Source organism: Nerophis ophidion, linkage group LG01 (assembly GCF_033978795.1).
Source record: "Nerophis ophidion isolate RoL-2023_Sa linkage group LG01, RoL_Noph_v1.0, whole genome shotgun sequence".
Lineage (NCBI taxonomy): Eukaryota > Metazoa > Chordata > Actinopteri > Syngnathiformes > Syngnathidae > Nerophis > Nerophis ophidion.
In genome coordinates this window covers 9,220,293-9,239,372 of record NC_084611.1, presented here as the reverse complement: position 1 = coordinate 9,239,372, position 19,080 = coordinate 9,220,293, and the positions used below count along the sequence as shown (strand labels likewise).

General features: G+C 43.0%; 1 protein-coding gene across 2 annotated transcripts in view; it reads left to right on the top strand.

Moving 5' to 3' along the window:
- The first annotated feature begins 5,083 nt into the window (after positions 1-5,083).
- emb (embigin) overlaps positions 5,084-19,080 on the top strand; it is a 37,867-nt gene continuing 23,870 nt past the window's right edge. The window contains exons 1-5 of one of the 2 annotated variants that reach the window (XM_061895605.1): positions 5,084-6,151; positions 6,677-6,754; positions 6,938-7,121; positions 14,893-14,975; positions 15,053-15,189. In XM_061895605.1, the coding sequence (XP_061751589.1) occupies positions 5,842-6,151; positions 6,677-6,754; positions 6,938-7,121; positions 14,893-14,975; positions 15,053-15,189 (792 nt within the window). In that variant the 5' untranslated portion in view covers positions 5,084-5,841. Of the gene's footprint in view, positions 6,152-6,267; positions 6,529-6,676; positions 6,755-6,937; positions 7,122-14,892; positions 14,976-15,052; positions 15,190-19,080 lie in introns of those variants that run through there. The other variant, XM_061895617.1, reaches the window with a different exon arrangement.

Below are 19,080 nucleotides of genomic sequence, written 5' to 3'. Positions count from 1 at the left end.
ACATTTCCCCGACTTTTCTCACTTTCCTCCCCACCTTCCCGTGGGACTTTGCGGGGCGCGTTTTGGACATTTTGGGCATCCCGGCCGGCGGTGGGACTCGAACCTGTGTAGGTATTTTGAACATTTTTGGGACTTTTGCTGACTTTTCCAACTTTCATCCCCTCTCCCCATTGGAGTCGGCTGGGTGTGTTATGGACATTTAGGGCATCCTGGGACTTGCGCGGCCATACATAAGATTTTATGTTAGAGTGTTTTACTTGTTTTAAGTGTTTAGGTCCTAAATGATCTCAGTAAGATACTACAGCTTGTTTCCGGCATTTTATGACCTATTTTGAGTAAAATATGCTTGAAACTATTTTTGTCCAAGTGTCCAAAACACACCCAGCAATGGTGCACAGGAAGGCGGGGAAGAAGAGGGGTAAAAGGCGGCCAAAATGTTCAAAAGTCCCAATTGTGTCCTAAATACCTCCCCGGGGTTCCAGTCCCAGGAGTCCCGCCGCCGGCCACACAAGTCCTGGGATACAAAAAATGTCCAAAACGCACCCAGCAAAGTCCCACGGGAAGTAGGGGGGGGGATGAGAAAAGTCGGCAAAAGTCCCCCAAAATTTGCTAAATACCTACCCAGGTTCGAGTCCCAACCGGGTTCGAGTTTGAGTTTGAGTGCACACTCGAACCCGGGTGGGACTTTTGAACATTTCCCCGACTTTTCTCACTTTCCTCCCCACCTTCCCGTGGGACTTTGCTGGGCGCGTTTTGGACATTTTGGGCATCCCGGCCGGCGGTGGGACTCGAACCTGTGTAGGTATTTTGAACATTTTTGGGACTTTTGTTGACTTTTCCAACTTTCATCCCCTCTCCCCATTGGAGTCGGCTGGGTGTGTTATGAACATTTAGGGGCATCCTGGGACTTGCGCGGCTATACATAAGATTTTATGTTAGAGTGTTTTACTTGTTTTAAGTGTTTAGGTCCTAAATGATCTCAGTAAGATACTACAGCTTGTTTCCGGCATTTTATGACCTATTTTGAGTAAAATATGCTTGAAACTATTTTTGTCCAAGTGTCCAAAACACACCCAGCAATGGTGCACAGGAAGGCGGGGAAGAAGAGGGGTAAAAGGCGGCCAAAATGTTCAAAAGTCCCAATTGTGTCCTAAATACCTCCCCGGGGTTCCAGTCCCACGAGTCCCGCCGCCGGCCACACAAGTCCTGGGATACAAAAATGTCCAAAACGCACCCAGCAAAGTCCCACGGGAAGTAGGGGGGGGGGATGAGAAAAGTCGGCAAAAGTCCCCCAAAATTTTCTAAATACCTACCCAGGTTCGAGTCCCAACCGGGTTCGAGTTTGAGTTTGAGTGCACACTCGAACCCGGGTGGGACTTTTGAACATTTCCCCCGATCTTCCCGTGGGACTTTGCTGGGCGCGTTTAGGACAACGTGGGCATCCCGGCCGGCGGCGGAACTTGTGGGACTCGAACCTGTGTAGGTATTTTGAACATTTTTTGGGACTTTTGCTGACTTTTCCAACTTTCATCCCCTCTCCCCATTGGAGTCGGCTGGGTGTGTTATGAACATTTAGGGGCATCCTGGGACTTGCGCGGCTATACATAAGATTTTATGTTAGAGTGTTTTACTCGTTTTAAGTGTTTAGGTCCTAAATGATCTCAGTAAGATACTACAGCTTGTTTCCGGCATTTTATGACCTATTTTGAGTAAAATATGCTTGAAACTATTTTTGTCCAAGTGTCCAAAACACACCCAGGAATGGTGCACAGGAAGGCGGGGAAGAAGAGGGGTAAAAGGCGGCCAAAATGTTCAAAAGTCCCAATTGTGTCCTAAATACCTCCCCGGGGTTCCAGTCCCACGAGTCCCGCCGCCGGCCACACAAGTCCTGGGATACAAAAATGTCCAAAACGCACCCAGCAAAGTCCCACGGGAAGTAGGGGGGGGGGGGATGAGAAAAGTCGGCAAAAGTCCCCCAAAATTTTCTAAATACCTACCCAGGTTCGAGTCCCAACCGGGTTCGAGTTTGAGTTTGAGTGCACACTCGAACCCGGGTGGGACTTTTGAACATTTCCCCGACTTTTCTCACTTTCCTCCCCACCTTCCCGTGGGACTTTGCTGGGCGCGTTTTGGACATTTTGGGCATCCCGGCCGGCGGTGGGACTCGAACCTGTGTAGGTATTTTGAACATTTTTGGGACTTTTGCTGACTTTTCCAACTTTCATCCCCTCTCCCCATTGGAGTCGGCTGGGTGTGTTATGAACATTTAGGGCATCCTGGGACTTGGGCGGCTATACATAAGATTTTATGTTAGAGTGTTTTACTTGTTTTAAGTGTTTAGGTCCTAAATGATCTCAGTAAGATACTACAGCTTGTTTCCGGCATTTTATGACCTATTTTGAGTAAAATATGCTTGAAACTATTTTTGTCCAAGTGTCCAAAACACACCCAGCAATGGTGCACAGGAAGGCGGGGAAGAAGAGGGGTAAAAGGCGGCCAAAATGTTCAAAAGTCCCAATTGTGTCCTAAATACCTCCCCGGGGTTCCAGTCCCAGGAGTCCCGCCGCCGGCCACACAAGTCCTGGGATAGAAAAAATGTCCAAAACGCACCCAGCAAAGTCCCACGGGAAGAAAAGTCGGCAAAAGTCCCCCAAAATGTTCTAAATACCTACCCAGGTTCGAGTCCCAACCGGGTTCGAGTTTCAATCAATCAATCAATCAATGTTTATTTATATAGCCCCAAATCACAAATGTCTCAAAGGACTGCACAAATCATTACGACTACAACATCCTCGGAAGAACCCACAAAAGGGCAAGGAAAACTCACATCCAGTGGGACGCCAGTGACAATGCTGACTATGAGAAACCTTGGAGAGGACCTCAGATGTGGGCAACCCCCCCCCCCTCTAGGGGACCGAAAGCAATGGATGTCGAGCGGGTCTAACATGATACTGTGAAAGTTCAATCCATAGTGGCTCCAACACAGCCGCGAGAGTTCAGTTCAAGCGGATCCAAGACAGCAGCGAGAGTCCCGTCCACAGGAAACCATCTCAAGCGGAGGCGGATCAGCAGCGTAGAGATGTCCCCAACCGATACAGGCGAGCGGTCCATCCTGGGTCCCGACGAGCGGTCCATCCTGGGTCTCGACTCTGGACAGCCAGTACTTCATCCATGGTCATCGGACCGGACCCCCTCCCACTTCCAAAGACATGCACCTGGGGATAGGTTGAATGGCAACACTAAATTGGCCCTAGTGTGTGAATGTGAGTGTGAATGTTGTCTATTTGTGTTGGCCCTGCGATGAGTTGGCGACTTGTTCAGGGTGTACCCCGCCCTCCGCCCGATTGTAGTTGAGATAGGCGCCAGCGCCCCCCGCGGTAGAAAATGGATGGATGGAGAATTCCATTTGGCTCATTGAGGAGAAACGTCGGGGCTGTACTCTTCGTACAGTCCTCCACCACGCTCTGACGACAGATTGTACGCCTCCTCTTTTATTTGGACTTTCCCTGATTACATGGCAACAGCTGTTTCTAAAGGTAGAGGGGTCATAAACAGCCGTCGCCTTTGGTTACAAGACTGTTCCAAGAAAAGGTGCCTGGAGAAGGGCCAGGTTCTCCTCCCTCTCCGCTTTGTAGATCTCGGGTTAAGACAACATTATTCCTGTGGATTAGAATAAACCAAAGAAACCGACACCTTCATGTCGCTTCCCATCCTACACAGTGGAGTTTTACAAGCCTTTTGATTGGTAAGATCATATACAGCTTTTGTCTGCTCACCGGGAACTCATGGAAACACAACATTTTGTGATAACTTAGATCATGGGTGTCAAACTCTGGCCCGCGGGCCAAATTTGGCCCGCCGTGTATTTTAATTTGGCCCTCAAGGCAATATCAAATTAACATTAGAGCTGGCCCGCAGGTATTATACAGCAGAGGTGCCACTAATCCAACCCTCCCGATTTTCCCAGAAGACTCCCGAATTTCAGTGCCCCTCTCGAAAATCTCCCGGGGGCAACCATTCTCCCGAATTCATCCCGATTTCCACCCGGACAACAATATTGAGGACCCTGCCTTTATCGAACTCTACAACCTGTCGTCATGTCCTCTTTTCCTCCCTACAAACAGCGTGCCAGCTCAGTCACATGATATATGCGGCTTTTACGCACCGCAATGAATGCAATGCATACTTGGTCAACACCCATACTTTAACACTGTTACAAATATGCGCCACACTGTGAGCCCACAACAAACAAGAATGACAAACACATTTCGGGAGAACATTCGCAACATACACAACAGAACAAATACCCTGACCCCCTTGCAGCACTATAAATAAATAAATAAATGGGTTATACTTATATAACGCTTTTCTACCTTCAAGGTACTCAAAGCGCTTTGACACAATATACACAACTATATATATATATATATATATATGTATATATATATATATATATATATATATACATATATATATATATATACAGTACATACATACATATATATATGTATGTATGTATATATATATATATATATATATAAATCCATTATAATGGATATATGTACATATATCCATTTCCTACCGCTTTTCCCATATTTGGGGCTGCGGGGGGCACCCCATCTCAGCTGCATTCGGGCGGTATATATATATATATATATATATATATATATATATATATATATATATATATATATATATATATGTATGTATGTATATGTATATGTACATATATATATATATATATATATATATATATATATGTATGTATGTATATGTATATGTACATATATATATATATATATGTACATATATATATATATATATATATATATATATGTACATATATATGTATGCACATGTAAATCTGTATGTGTGGGCATAATATACATACACACACATATATACATACATCTATATATAAATATATAGATATGTATATATATACACTTTTATATTACATAAAGTAATGACATAATTATTAGCACATTTTACACATTTCATCATATAATAATTAATTGAACATTTAAGTAATTATTTTTATTATTTTTGTATTTAATTTGTCCCATTTGACTCTCCACAATGAAGCAAGTGTTTATTGTGAGTGTAAAAATGTTGCAAACCCCCAAATACATTACTAACTCTTCCGGGACGCTATACCCCCCCGACCCCCGCTACCACCATTTTTTAAATTTCATTTTGTTTAATATGCCATTGATATTCTTTCGTTTGTTTTTTGAAAGCTCAGTTTAGCAAACTGAGCAATAATAACGTTTTTATTCTTGCACTTTCTCTGGCTACTTGAATGTTTCATTCATTCATTATTGTTATTTTATTTTCAAATGTATTGGCCCTGCGATGAGGTGGCGACTGTGTTGGCCCTGCGATGAGGTGGCGACTTGTCCAGGGTGTACCCCGCCTTCCGCCCGATTCTAGCTGAGATAGGCGCCAGCGCCCCCCGCGACCCCGAAAGGGAATAAGCGGTAGAAAATGGATGGATGGATGGATTATTAGCCTTTGGAAAAACTTTATTTGGATACTTAACTCAGAGGGCTGCAAATAGAAAAGAGGCATTACATTTTTATTCAAATTTGATTTGATATGCCATTGATATTTTTTAATTATTAGTAACATTATTTGAAACTCGATTTTGCATGTCTCTATAAAGTAACATAAGTTTTGCTTGTTCAATATTCATTGCAAAACTTGTTTAGGTCCTGTTAAAAGGTTAATTTCTTCAATTTTGGCCCGCGGCTTTGTTCAGTTTTTACATTTTGGCCCACTCTGTGTTTGAGTTTGACACCCCTGACTGAGATACAATTATTCTGACATCAATTATCAGTAATGAACGAGCGGGCGCTTCATATTAATTCTTACCACGAAGTTGACGTTTGCAAAATAAAATCCTGCACAGGGCCCCAGGTAAGTTTAGGCCTTCGCTGCATCTTCACCACTCCTGGTGAGGGTGGAGGGGTGATGATGATGATGATGATGCAGCAGCTTGTGAAGAAGGTGGGGGCTGCACAGGAAGGAGAAAGCTCCTTCCCCCTTGCAGGAGGACACAGTCTCATCTTCATCATCGTCATCATGCCGGACTCCTGGATGCATCTCTGCTTTCTTGCACTCCTGCTCTCCTGCACACACATCAACGCAAGTAAGTGTTTTGTTGTTGGTTTGAATGGAATGTGTGTAGTTATCCTAATAGAGGGGAAAAAAATAAAATAAATATATATGTAAATTTTTTTGTATTTTGACTGCATCTTTTATAGACACATTGATATTAATTATATATAATATGCAGTATTTCCTCCAAAGTGACCTTTTTAATTACAGGTCTTACTTTTACTAAAATCAAATTGTGTTTGAGCCTCGGCGGACGCCGTACTCAGATGGGTTTCCGGAAATTGCTAAGTAAGCTAACGGCGGGCGAACAAACTCGTCGACGCAAACAAATTCGACATGGTAACATCTAAAACAGTCATGTGTCTGTAAAATACCACTAAAAGGAGATTTAAATGAGCTACGTGAAAGGTAAATACTAATTGAAGACGGGCAGCTTCGTAAACGCACTCACGCGGTGCATTGTGGGCAATGTAGTGTTAGCTGTTCAGTGAGTCATCTTTTTTTTTTTTGCTTCCCAAGGTCAAAAGACCACGCTAAAATGTTTTCTTTTAACCAGAGACAGTTGGCCAAACCTTGTCTCCGGTGGAACCTGATGGCCAGCTGCCGGCGGACGTGCGAAGCGTCGTCCTAAAAGGTAAAAAAACCTGAACCGTTCTGGACATTTGTCGACGAGGCAATTGGAGATTGAGATACTTTTATTAGTAGATTGCACAGTACAGTACATATTCCGTACAATTGACCACTAAACGGTAACACTCGAATACGTTTTTCAACGTGTTTTACATGGTAATGGAGACATTTTGTGTGGGCAACTCAGGTAAAAGTTACACCGATGACGTGGAGGTGTCGAGCCCAATTAACCTGACGCTCCAGTGCACCTGGACCGGAAGTGGCAACAAAGTAGACAACATCACGGGATACTGGAGCAAAGATGGACAAGAAATCGACAACAGTCACACCACGTTGCGGCCTGAGAACCAACAGTTTAATCTTCAAAGAATGTAAGTCCATCCATCTTTTTTCTTATCCGAGGTCGGGTCGCGGGGGCAGCAGCCTAAGCAGGGAAGCCCAGACTTCCCTCTCCCCAGCCACTTTATCCAGCTCTTCCCGGGGGACTGCGAACGCCTCGGAAAAATGTATGTTTTGATTAAAAGGCCCACTGAAATGAGATTTTCTTATTTGTCTCTATGTGTCATACATGATCATTTTGCGATATTGCCTTAGTTTTGCTGAAATGATTTAGTAGAGAACATCGACGATAAAGTTCGCAACTTTTGGTCGCTAATTAAAAAGCCTTGCCTGTACCGGAAGTAGCAGACGATGTGCGCCTGACGTCACCAGTTGTAGAGCTCCTCACATCCTCACATGGTTTACAATCATGGACACCAGCAGCTGGGGCGATTCGGACCGAGAAAGCGACAATTTCCCCATTAATTTGAGCGAGGATGAAAGATTCGTGGATGAGGATAGTGAGAGTGAAGGACTAGAACAGTGGTTCTCAACTTTTTTTCAGTGATGTACCCCCTGTGAATTTCTTTTTAAATTCAAGTACCCCCTAATCAGAGCAAAGCATTTTGGGTTGAAAAAAACGAGATAAAGAAGTAAAATTCAGCACTATGTCATCAGTTTTGGATTTATTCAATTGTATAACAGTGCAAAATATTGCTCATTTGTAGTGGTCTTTCTGGAACTATTTGGGAAAAAAGATATAAAAATAAAAACTTGTTGAAAAATAAACAAGTGATTCAATTATAAATAAAGATTTCTACACATAGAAGTAATCATCAACTTAAAGTGCCGTCTTTGGGGATTGCGATAGATATCCATCTGAATTCATGAACTTAATCCTAAACGTTTCTTCACAAAAAAGAAATCTTTAACATCAATATTTATGGAACATGTCCACAAAAAATGTAGCTGTCAACACTGAATATTGAATTGTTGCATTTCTTTTCACAGTTTATGAACTTACATTCATATTGTGTTGAAGTATTATTCAGTAAATATGTTTTTAAATGATTTTTCAATTGTTGCTATTTTTAGAATATTTAAAAAATATCACGTACCCCTTGGCATACCTTCAAGTACCCCCAGGGGTACGTGTACCCCCATTTGAGAACCACTGAACTAGAAGGAAAAAAAAAGACGAGGGCAGTGGCAGCGATTCAGATGTTATTAGACACATTTACTAGGATAAATCTGGAAAATCCCTTATATGCTTATTGTGTTACTAGTGTTTTAGTGAGGTTATAAAGTCATACCTGAAAGTCGGAGGGGTGTGGTGACCGCCAGTGTCTCTGATGGAAGTCATTAAGGAGCCAAGAAAGTCACAGCCGCAGGAGTACCGACACAAGCTCCGCTAATCTTTACGGTAAGAGCCGACTTACTACCACAATTTTTTCACCGAAACAAGCCGGTTGACATGTGGAAGAGAACCATGTTCGCTTGACCGCTCTGTTCCATATTAAAGCTTCACAACAAACAAAGAGACACCGGCTGCAATACACCGCTTTCCACCAACATCTTTCTTCTTTGTAGTCTCCATTATTCATTGAAGAAATTGCAAAAGATTCAGCAACACAGTAGTTCAGAATACTGTGTAATTATGCGATAAAAACAGAATACTTTTAGCCGTGATCGGTGTTGGGAGAACATGTCCACTACCACCGGTGACGTCACGCGGACGCCTCATCATTTCGCGGCATTTTCAACGGGATACCTCGCGGGAAATTTAAAATTGCAATTTAGTAAACTAAACCGTCCGTATCGGCATGTGTTGCAATGTTAATATTTCATCATTGATATATAAACTATCAGACTGCGTGGTCGGTAGTAGTGGGTTTCAGTAGGCCTTTAATTTGTGGTCAAAACAGGAAGAAAATATGGTATTTTGATATACCGCTTATGTCGAACTCATGGAGAAAAATCCACTCCCAAGTGGGCCGGACTGGTACAATCACGGCACGATAACTTAAAAATAAAGACAACTTCACATTGTTTTCTTTGTTTAAATATACAACAAGCATATTCTGAAAATTTATAAATCATAATCGGTGTTTCCCCCCCAAAAATGTGTTAGTTAAGGTGGTCAAAGTGATGGGCTGTGAAGCGTCATGAAGCGTTTCGACACATTGCAAAACTGTATTGATACTGTGTCACTAAATACTGACATCTGCTGGACATTCAAAATCCCTCCAGGCAACCTTTGCCTGATAGACGCGTCAGCTGGAGGCGTGTCTTAATGAAATTAAACAATGGATGTCCGCTAACTTTTTGCAACTCAACGCGAAAAAAACGGAAATGCTGATTATCGGTCCTGCTAGACACCGACCTCTATTCAATAATACAACTTTAACATTTGACAACCAAACAATTAAACAAGGCGACACGGTAAAAAATCTGGGTGTTATCTTCGACCCAACTCTCTCCATTAAAAGCGTTACTAAAACGGCCTTCTTTCATCTCCGTAACATCGCTAAAATTCGCTCCATTCTGTCCACTAAAGACGCTGAGATCATTATCCATGCGTTTGTTACGTCTCGCCTCGACTACTGTAACGTATTATTTTCGGGTCTCCCCATGTCTAGCATTAAAAGATTACAGTTGGTACAAAATGCGGCTGCAAGACTTTTGACAAGAACAAGAAAGTTTGATCACATTACGCCTGTACTGTATATACCTTTATATACATATATACATACATATATACCTGTACTGGCTCACCTGCACTGGCTTCCTGTGCACTTAAGATGTGACTTTAAGGTTTTACTACTTACGTATAAAATACTACACGGTCTAGCTCCATCCTATCTTGCCCATTGTATTGTACCATATGTCCCGGCAAGAAATCTGCCTTCAAAAGACTCCGGCTTATTAGTGATTCCTAAAGCCCAAAAAAAGTCTGCGGACTATAGAGCGTTTTCCGTTCGGGCTCCAGTACTCTGGAATGCCCTCCCGGTAACAGTTCGAGATGCCACCTCAGTAGAAACATTTAAGTCTCACCTTAAAACTCATTTGTATACTTTAGCCTTTAAATAGACTCCCTTTTTAGACCAGTTGATCTGCCGTTTCTTTTCTTTTTCTCCTATGTCCCACTCTCCCTTGTGGAGGGGGTCCGGTCCGATCCGGTGGCCATGTACTGCTCGCCTGTGTATCGGCTGGCAGTAGGCCTTTAATTTATGGTCAAAACAGGAATAAAATATGGTATTTTGATATACCGCTTATGTCAAACTCATGGAGAAAAATCCACTCCCAAGTGGGCCGGACTGGTACAATCACGGCACGATAACTTAACTTTGGTGACATCTCTGCGCTGCTGAACCGCCTCCGCTTGGGTTGTTTTCCTGCTGGCTCCGCTATGAACGGGACTCTCGCTGCTGTGTTGGATCCGCTTTGGACTGGACTCTCGCGACTGTGTTGGATCCATTGTGGATTGAACTTTCACAGTATCATGTTAGACCCGCTCGACATCCATTGCTTTCCTCCTCTCCAAGGTTCTCATAGTCATCATTGTCACCGACGTCCCACTGGGTGTGAGTTTTCCTTGCCCTTATGTGGGCCTACCGAGGATGTCGTGGTGGTTCGTGTTGTAGTTTGTGCAGCCCTTTGAGACACTAGTGATTTAGGGCTATATAAGTAAACATTGATTGATTGATTGATTTGGACCAACTCAACTGACACTGATTTTATGTCCTAGTAATATAAACCAAGTCATTGTATTTCATTTAAGATTATTTCATATCTTCATTTAAATAAGAATATATTTGTATCTTTTTTAGATGCAGTTAATAAATAATGACACTGAAGTTCAGCAGAGCTTCATCCAGCATCTGCTTCCTGGTAGCTTGTTGGTTAAAAATGAGATAAAGAAGAAGGGATTTAATTATCAAAAAAGAAACTGAGTAAGTTGTAGAATGGGTGTTTACCTCAGTTTATCCCGGGTGTTTCTGGAACTTCATTTTCATGCCCGGCCCTATAATGCCTCAGCATTGAGAAGGTGGATTTGTAAATGTACGACATTTCTGCAGAAAATAGGGTTGTACTTGCATAGCGCTTTTCTACCTTTAAGGTACTCAAAGCGCTTTGACACTACTTCCACATTTACCCATTCACACACACATTCACACACTGATGGAGGGAGCTGGGAGGGGTGTAAGGATCGGTGTAACTCGGCCTGTCGTCATCAAGTCCCCACTTCGTCGCTGCCTCCACAGCCTTGGTTCACAATAGACTACAGACTGTGGTGAAGTAGGCCGGCTTCGTCGCGTGAAGAAGCCTACAACTTTTGGTTGTTTTTTCCGCTCCATTTGCTGAATGGCGATATACGATATATGATCCAAATATTCCCACACGGCGGAAATCATTTTGAAGAGATTTTGAATTGTAATAGATCAAGTGGAAACTTTGAGAGAACAGGATGAAACGACAGGTAAATAAATGATAAATGATAAATGGGTTGTACTTGTATAGCGCTTTTCTACCTTCAAGGTACTCAAAGCGCTTTGACACTACTTCCACATTTACCCATTCACACACACATTCACACACTGATGGAGGGAGCTGCCATGCAAGGCGCCAACCAGCACCCATCAGGAGCAAGGGTGAAGTGTCTTGCTCAGGACACAACGGACGTGACGAGGTTGGTTCTAGGTGGGATTTGAACCAGTGACCCTCGGGTTGCGCACGGCCACTCTTCCACTGCGCCACCCCGTCCCTATGAATGAACACAAATACCTTTTTTTCCGATATATGATCCAAATATTCCCACACGGCGGAAATCTTTTTTCTTTGTCCATGATCTCTGACGACGATAAATGACCAACGACAGAAGTGCGGAGAATCTGTTGGCAGCATCATCTCGTTGACAGATGCGCTTCCTTTGGCGCGAAGGCATCAGTTCGACACAGTTCACGTATCGGTCACGTGACCGAAACCACTCATGATCGGTCACGTGACTTTCGAAAAGCGGTACAGGGCTTTGCTCTATGAGCTCGACGCATGCCCCGATGCATCAGTGTTGCCGGATCCATCACTAGTTTTGATTTAATTTGTGGTCGATACAGGAAGAAAATACGGTATTTTGATATACCGCTTGTGTCGAACTCATGGAGAAAAATCCACTCCCAATCACGGCACGATAACTTAAAAATAAAGACAACTTCACATTGTTTTCTTTGTTTAAATATAGAACAAGCATTTTCTGAAAATGTACAAATCATAATCGCTGTTTCCCCCAGAAAATGTGTTAGTTAAGGTGGGAGGGGTGTAAGGATCGGTGTAACTCGGCCTGTCGCCATCAAGTCCCCACTTCGTCACTGCCTCCACAGCCTTGGTTCACAATAGACTACAGACTGTGGTGAAGAAGCCTACAACTTTTGGTTGTTTTTTCCGCTCCATTTGCTGAATGGCGATATACGATATGTATATACCTCTATTTTTTCCGTAAAGTAAAAACAAAAAAGTCCTAGTTACCTAAGATACTAAAATAATGACTTACAAAGTCAAATTAATGACTTACTGTAAGTAAGTGTTTGGAAAAAAAGTTAACAGCGGGGCCACATGCTGACATATGCTCAACTCATCATGCTTAATTTATTTGAGCATTCGGGAAGCCTGTAGAGGATTTTTTTTATTTAAATGTTATATTTTTATCAAAATGTGATAGCAGGGACCCTGCCATTCAAAACTAGGCTGCTACATTACTAATGATTAATGTAACTATAGCTGGAAAAAAATAGTACAATAGCAATAGGAGAGACTATTCATCGCTGAACACCATGGAGTTCATGTAGGCTTTATGATACACTTACATTATTATATACACTTTCAGAGACTGCTTCAGGGAACTCTTAATTTAACACACGAATGTTGCACGCACGCACACACACCGCACATTGAACTAAAGTTACGCTAAAAGCTAATTAGCCTTCACTTCGAGGACTGCGAGCGAGCTGAGCTGCCGCATATGTTTCTAGATTGCAACGGGCTCATATTGATGTTACTAGTAGTTGACTTGATAGTGTTTATTATAATTTGGGAAGAGTCCGCTGCATTATGCTCACCTTTCTGCTCAAGCCACAGAAGGAGCACTGACTACAGGCGCTCTGAATACGCACTGCTGATTGGCTGTTACCGCTCTGCGTGTAACCAATCAGATGGTTCTGTGGGCGGGACAATGCAAAGATTGTACGCTTTCCCTGATTACATGGCAACTGTTTCTAAGGGAAAGGGGTCGTAAACAGCCATCACCTTTGATTAAAACAGTTCAAAGAAAAGGTCGCAAGTAGGGCAGTCTGGTCCTGCTTCCTCTCTGCTTTGTACTTCTCGGGTCAAGACAAAATCTTTCTGTGGATTACAATACATCAAAGAAACAGAACACCTTCATGTTGCTTCCTATCCTACACAGTGGAGTTTTACATGCCTTCTCCTTGGTAGGATGATAGACAGCTTTTGTCCTCTCGCCGGGAACTCATGGCAACACAAACTTTTGTGATAACTTAGATACAATTATTCTGACATATATGTGCAAAGTATCTGTTTTGCATCGGTATCGCCGATACCAGACTGAATTTTAATCGGTATCGGACCGTAAAGAAATACAGTGGTATGGTATCACACAACACTGGCAGCAAGTCTTAACAGGTTGTATGAAGCACTATGCTAGTGTCACCACAGCTGTTGCGAGGCATTCTGGGTAATGTAGGATTGTCTATAGCAGGGGTCGGCAACCTAAAATGTTGAAAGAGCCAGATTGGACCAAAAATACAAAAAAAAAAATGTCTGGAGCCGCAAAAAAATAAAAGCCATATTACATATGAGATATAAATTGAATTAAGAGGACTTAAAGAAAACCAAATAAGCTCAAATATAGCTACAAATGAGGCATAATGATGCAATATGTGCATGCAGCTAGCCTAAATAGCATGTTAGCATCGATTAGCTTGCCGTCATGCAGTGACCAAATACGTCTGATTAGCGCTCCACACAAGTCAATAACGTCAAGAAAACTCACCTTTGTGCATGAATGCACAACGTTAAAAGTTAGGTGGACAAAATGAGACCGAAAAAGAAGTGGCAAATTCAAATCCAGGCTCGGGATCTTTCTGTGTGGAGTTTGCATGTTCTCCCCGTGAATGCGTGGGTTCCCTCCGGGTACTCCGGCTTCCTCCCACTTCCAAAGACATGCACCTGGGGATAGGTTGATTGGCAACACTAAATGGTCCCTAGTGTGTGAATGTGGGTGTGAATGTTGTCTGTCTATCTGTGTTGGCCCTGCGATGAGGTGGCGACTTGTCCAGGGTGTACCCCGCCTTCCGCCCGATTGTAGCTGAGATAGGCGCCAGCGCCCCCCGTGACCCCAAAAGGGAATAAGCGGTAGAAAATGGATGGATGGATAAAACACGTCTTAGAAAGTCGGAGAAAGTTATAACTACGGTGAGTTCAAGGACCGCCGAAATTAGTAGGACAAAACGGCGCTCGCCAAATACTCGAATCAGTGAGGCATGTTTAATAAAAACAGTGTGCTTTATAACAATTAGGGAGGTTTGTGTCATGTTTGTCCTCCTACAGAAACTATATTAAAACAAAAAATATATTTTTTATATTTTTTCCCCCTCATTTCCCATTTTTCATACATTTTTGAAAAAGCTCCAGAGAGCCACTAGGGCGGCGCTAAAGAGCCGTGGGTTGCCGACCCCCCGGTCTATAGGATAATACCAAAATGGCTGTTTTTGGGGAACTAACAATAATAATATTTGTTGTTTATTTTCCAAGGTTCACTATTAAAGACGAAGAAAGCCTGGGAACATACTCCTGCATGTTTGGGAATGAGGCCAAGATCGATTTTGTTTTGGCAGGTACAAGACTTGCAATACATACTGTACCTCTTTGTGGTTGCCGTGGCTACCGAGCTAATGCTAATGTTCGCTTGCAGTCCCGCAGATCTGCGACGTGCGCGACAAACCCGTGGTTACCTACGTGGGCGACTCTGTGGTGATGGTGTGCAAGATGGACGACGCCAAGCCGAGTCCTAAAACCTGGTTGTGGTTCAAAGCCAACCGCACGGAAAAGGTAGGTGGAGATGCGTGTGTCGAGAGCGCACCGATAAATGAGTCAGCTTTTATCATTTCAAGTACGTCTGTCAAATGCACTGCTTCTCAAATAATGGAGTGGCAGGAACGTGCAGCTAATAAACACTCACTTCATTCTACAAAAATGTAACTATGGACAGGTTCCAAACGGCCCCTTTTAATGCAGTGCTTCATAAGGAGTGTCAGGGAAGGGGGGTGTGAGAGGCAATAGGGTAATAGCAGCTTTAGTATTAGTAAAGAACTATATTGACTCAGAAAGATAAGAAAATAAACTAAGGAGGGAGCTGAAAAAAGCTCCCTGGGCAGACATGAAAAAATCATTGAGAAGCACTGCTGTGATGCAACATTGCATTAACATGAGGAGGAAATATACAGAAAATTATTCAATTCATCTTTCTCTGACATCAACATTTTTGACACGTCTGCATGACATCATAATAAATGCTGATGTCATCGTTTCATAGCTTGTATAGTACAACATGTTTATTAAATGACAAAATACACTATAATTGGCTTATTTTGTCCAAAGACTCTAATCTTTACCAGAAAGAAGACACAACAGGTTCCTTCGGATTGGCTTAGACCAGGAGACAATAGGAATTTAAAGTCACCAATCAGAAAGGAGAGGAGTTGTAAAAAAAAAAAAAAAAAAGAGGTTGTGCTAGTGTAAAAAAATGAGGTTTTGTGCTAGCGCGTCAAAAAGGTCGTGCTAGTGTGTGGTTGTGCCGGCGTTAAAAAAAAGAGGATGCACCTTCCTAAAAAGAGGGGTTGCGTCAGCGTGAAAAAAGGCGTTACACCAGTGTGAAAAAAGGCGTTACACCAGTGTAAAAAAAGGCGTTACACCAGTGTGAAAAAAGGCGTTACACCAGTGTAAAAAGAGTTTGCGCCAGCTTGAAAAAAAGAGGTTGCGCCAGCTTGAAAAAAAGGGGTTGCGCCAGTGTAAAAAGAGTTTGCGCCAGCTTGAAAAAAAGAGGTTGCATCAGCTTGAAAAAAGGTGTTGCAAACAGTGAGCAAAAAGATGTTGCGCCAGCATAAAATAGTGTTGTGCCAGTTTGAAAAAAGAGGTTGCGCCAGCTTGAAAAAAGGGGTTGCAAACAGTGAGAAAAAAGAGGTTGCGCCTGTGTCAAAAAAGAGGTTGCAAACAGTGAGAAAAAAGAGGTTGCGCCTGTGTCAAAAAAGAGGTTGTGCCAGCGCGAAAAAAAGGGGTTGCGTCAGCGTGAAAAAAGGCGTTACACCAGTGTGAAAAAAGGCGTTGCGCCAGTGTAAAAAGAGGTTGCGCCAGCTTGAAAAAAAGAGGTTGCGCCAGCTTGAAAAAAAGGGGTTGCGCCAGTGTAAAAAGAGTTTGCGCCAGCTTGAAAAAAAGAGGTTGCATCAGCTTGAAAAAAAGGGGTTGCGCCAGCTTGAAAAAAAGAGGTTGCATCAGCTTGAAAAAAGGTGTTGCAAACAGTGAGCAAAAAGATGTTGCGCCAGCATAAAATAGTGTTGTGCCAGTTTGAAAAAAGAGGTTGCGCCAGCTTGAAAAAAGGGGTTGCGCCAGTGTCAAAAAACAAGGTTGTGCCAGTGTAAAGTAGAGGTTGTGCCAGCTTGAAAAAAAGAGGTTGCATCAGGTTGAAAAAGGCGTTGCAAACAGTGAGCAAAAAGATGTTGCGCCAGCGTAAAATAGGGTTGTGCCAGTTTGAAAAAAGGGGTTGCGCCAGCTTGAAAAAAGGGGTTGCAAACAGTGAGAAAAAAGAGGTTGCGCCTGTGTCAAAAAAAGAGGTTGTGCCAGCGCGAAAAAAAGGGGTTGCGCCAGTGTAAAATAGGGGTTGTGCCAGCATGGAAAAAAAGAGGTTGCAAACAGTGAGGAAAAAAGAGGTTGCACCAGCATGAAAAAAGAGGTTGCGCCAGTGTAAAACAGGGATTGTGCCAGTTTAAAAAAAGAGGTTGCGGCAGCTTGAAAAAAGGGGTTGCAAACAGTGAGAAAAGAGATGTTATGCCAGCGTAAAATAGTGTTGTGCCAGCTTGATAAAAAGAGGTTGCGCCAACTTGAAAAAAGGGGTTGCAAACAGTGAGAAAAAACATGTTGCGGCAGTGTAAAATAGGGTTGTGCCAGTTTGAAAAAAGAGGTTGTGCCAGCGCGAAAAAAGATGTTGCACCAGCGTAAAATAGGGTTGTGCCAGTTTGAAAAAGGTTGCGTCAGCTTGAAAAAAGGGGTTGCAAACAGTGAGCAAAAAGATGTTGCGCCAGCGTAAAATAGGGTTGTGCCAGTTTGAAAAAAGGGGTTGCGCCAGCTTGAAAAAAGGGGTTGCAAACAGTGAGAAAAAAGAGGTTGCGCCTGTGTCAAAAAAGAGGTTGTGCCAGTGCGAAAAAAAGGGGTTGCAAACAGTGTAAAATAGGGGTTAGGCCAGCATGGAAAAAAAGAGGTTGCAAACAGTGAGGAAAAAAGAGGTTGCACCAGCATGAAAAAAGAGGTTGTGCCAGTGTAAAACAGGGATTGTGCCAGTTTAAAAAAAGAGGTTGCGGCAGCTTGAAAAAAGGGGTTGCGCCAGCGTAAAATAGTGTTGTGCCAGCTTGATAAAAAGAGGTTGCGCCAACTTGAAAAAAGGGGTTGCAAACAGTGAGAAAAAAGATGTTGGGCCAGCGTAAAATAGGGTTGTGCCAGCTTGAAAAAAAGAGGTTGCCCCAACTTGAAAAAAGGGGTTGCAAACAGTGAGAAAAAAGAGATTGTGCCAGCGCGAAAAAAAGGATTGTGCCAGCGCGAAAAAAGATGTTGCACCAGCGTAAAATAGGGGTTGCGCCGTCTTGAAAAAAGAAGTTGCGCCAGCATAAAAAAAGGTTTCTCCAGCTTGAAAAAAAGGGGTTGCGCCAGTCTAAAAAAGGTTGCGCAAGCTTGAAAAAAGGGGTTGCAAACAGTGAGAAAAAACATGTTGCGGCAGTGTAAAATAGGGTTGTGCCAGTTTGAAAAAAGAGGTTGTGCCAGCGCGAAAAAAGATGTTGCACCAGCGTAAAATAGGGTTGTGCCAGTTTGAAAAAAGAGGTTGTGCCAGCGCGAAAAAAGATGTTGCACCAGCGTAAAATAGGGTTGTGCCAGTTTGAAAAAAGGGGTTGCGTCAGCTTGAAAAAAGGGGTTGCAAACAGTGAGCAAAAAGATGTTGCGCCAGCATAAAATAGTGTTGTGCCAGTTTGAAAAAAGAGGTTGCGCCAGCTTGAAAAAAGGGGTTGTGCCAGTGTCAAAAAACAAGGTTGTGCCAGTGTAAAGTAGAGGTTGTGCCAGCTTGAAAAAAAGAGGTTGCATCAGGTTGAAAAAGGTGTTGCAAACAGTGAGAAAAAAGATGTTGCGCCAGCGTAAAATAGGGTTGTGCCAGTTTGAAAAAAGGGGTTGCAAACAGTGAGGAAAAAGAGGTTGTGCCAGCGCGAAAAAAAGGGGTTGCACCAGTGTAAAATAGGGGTTAGGCCAGCATGGAAAAAAAGAGGTTGCAAACAGTGAGGAAAAAAGAGGTTGCACCAGCATGAAAAAAGAGGTTGTGCCAGTGTAAAACAGGGATTGTGCCAGTTTAAAAAAAGAGGTTGCGGCAGCTTGAAAAAAGGGGTTGCGCCAGCGTAAAATAGTGTTGTGCCAGCTTGAAAAAAAGAGGTTGCCCCAACTTGAAAAAAGGGGTTGCAAACAGTGAGAAAAAAGAGATTGTGCCAGCGCGAAAAAAGGGGTTGCGCCAGTGTAAAATAGGGGTTGTGCCAGCATGGAAAAAAAGAGGTAGCGTCAGCATGGAACAAAAGAGGTTGCGCCAGCTTGATAAAAAGAGGTTGCACCAACCTGAAAAAAGGGGTGGCAAACAGTGAGAAAAAAGAGGTTGCTCCAGCGTCAAAAAAAGAGGTTGTGCCAGCGCGAAAAAAG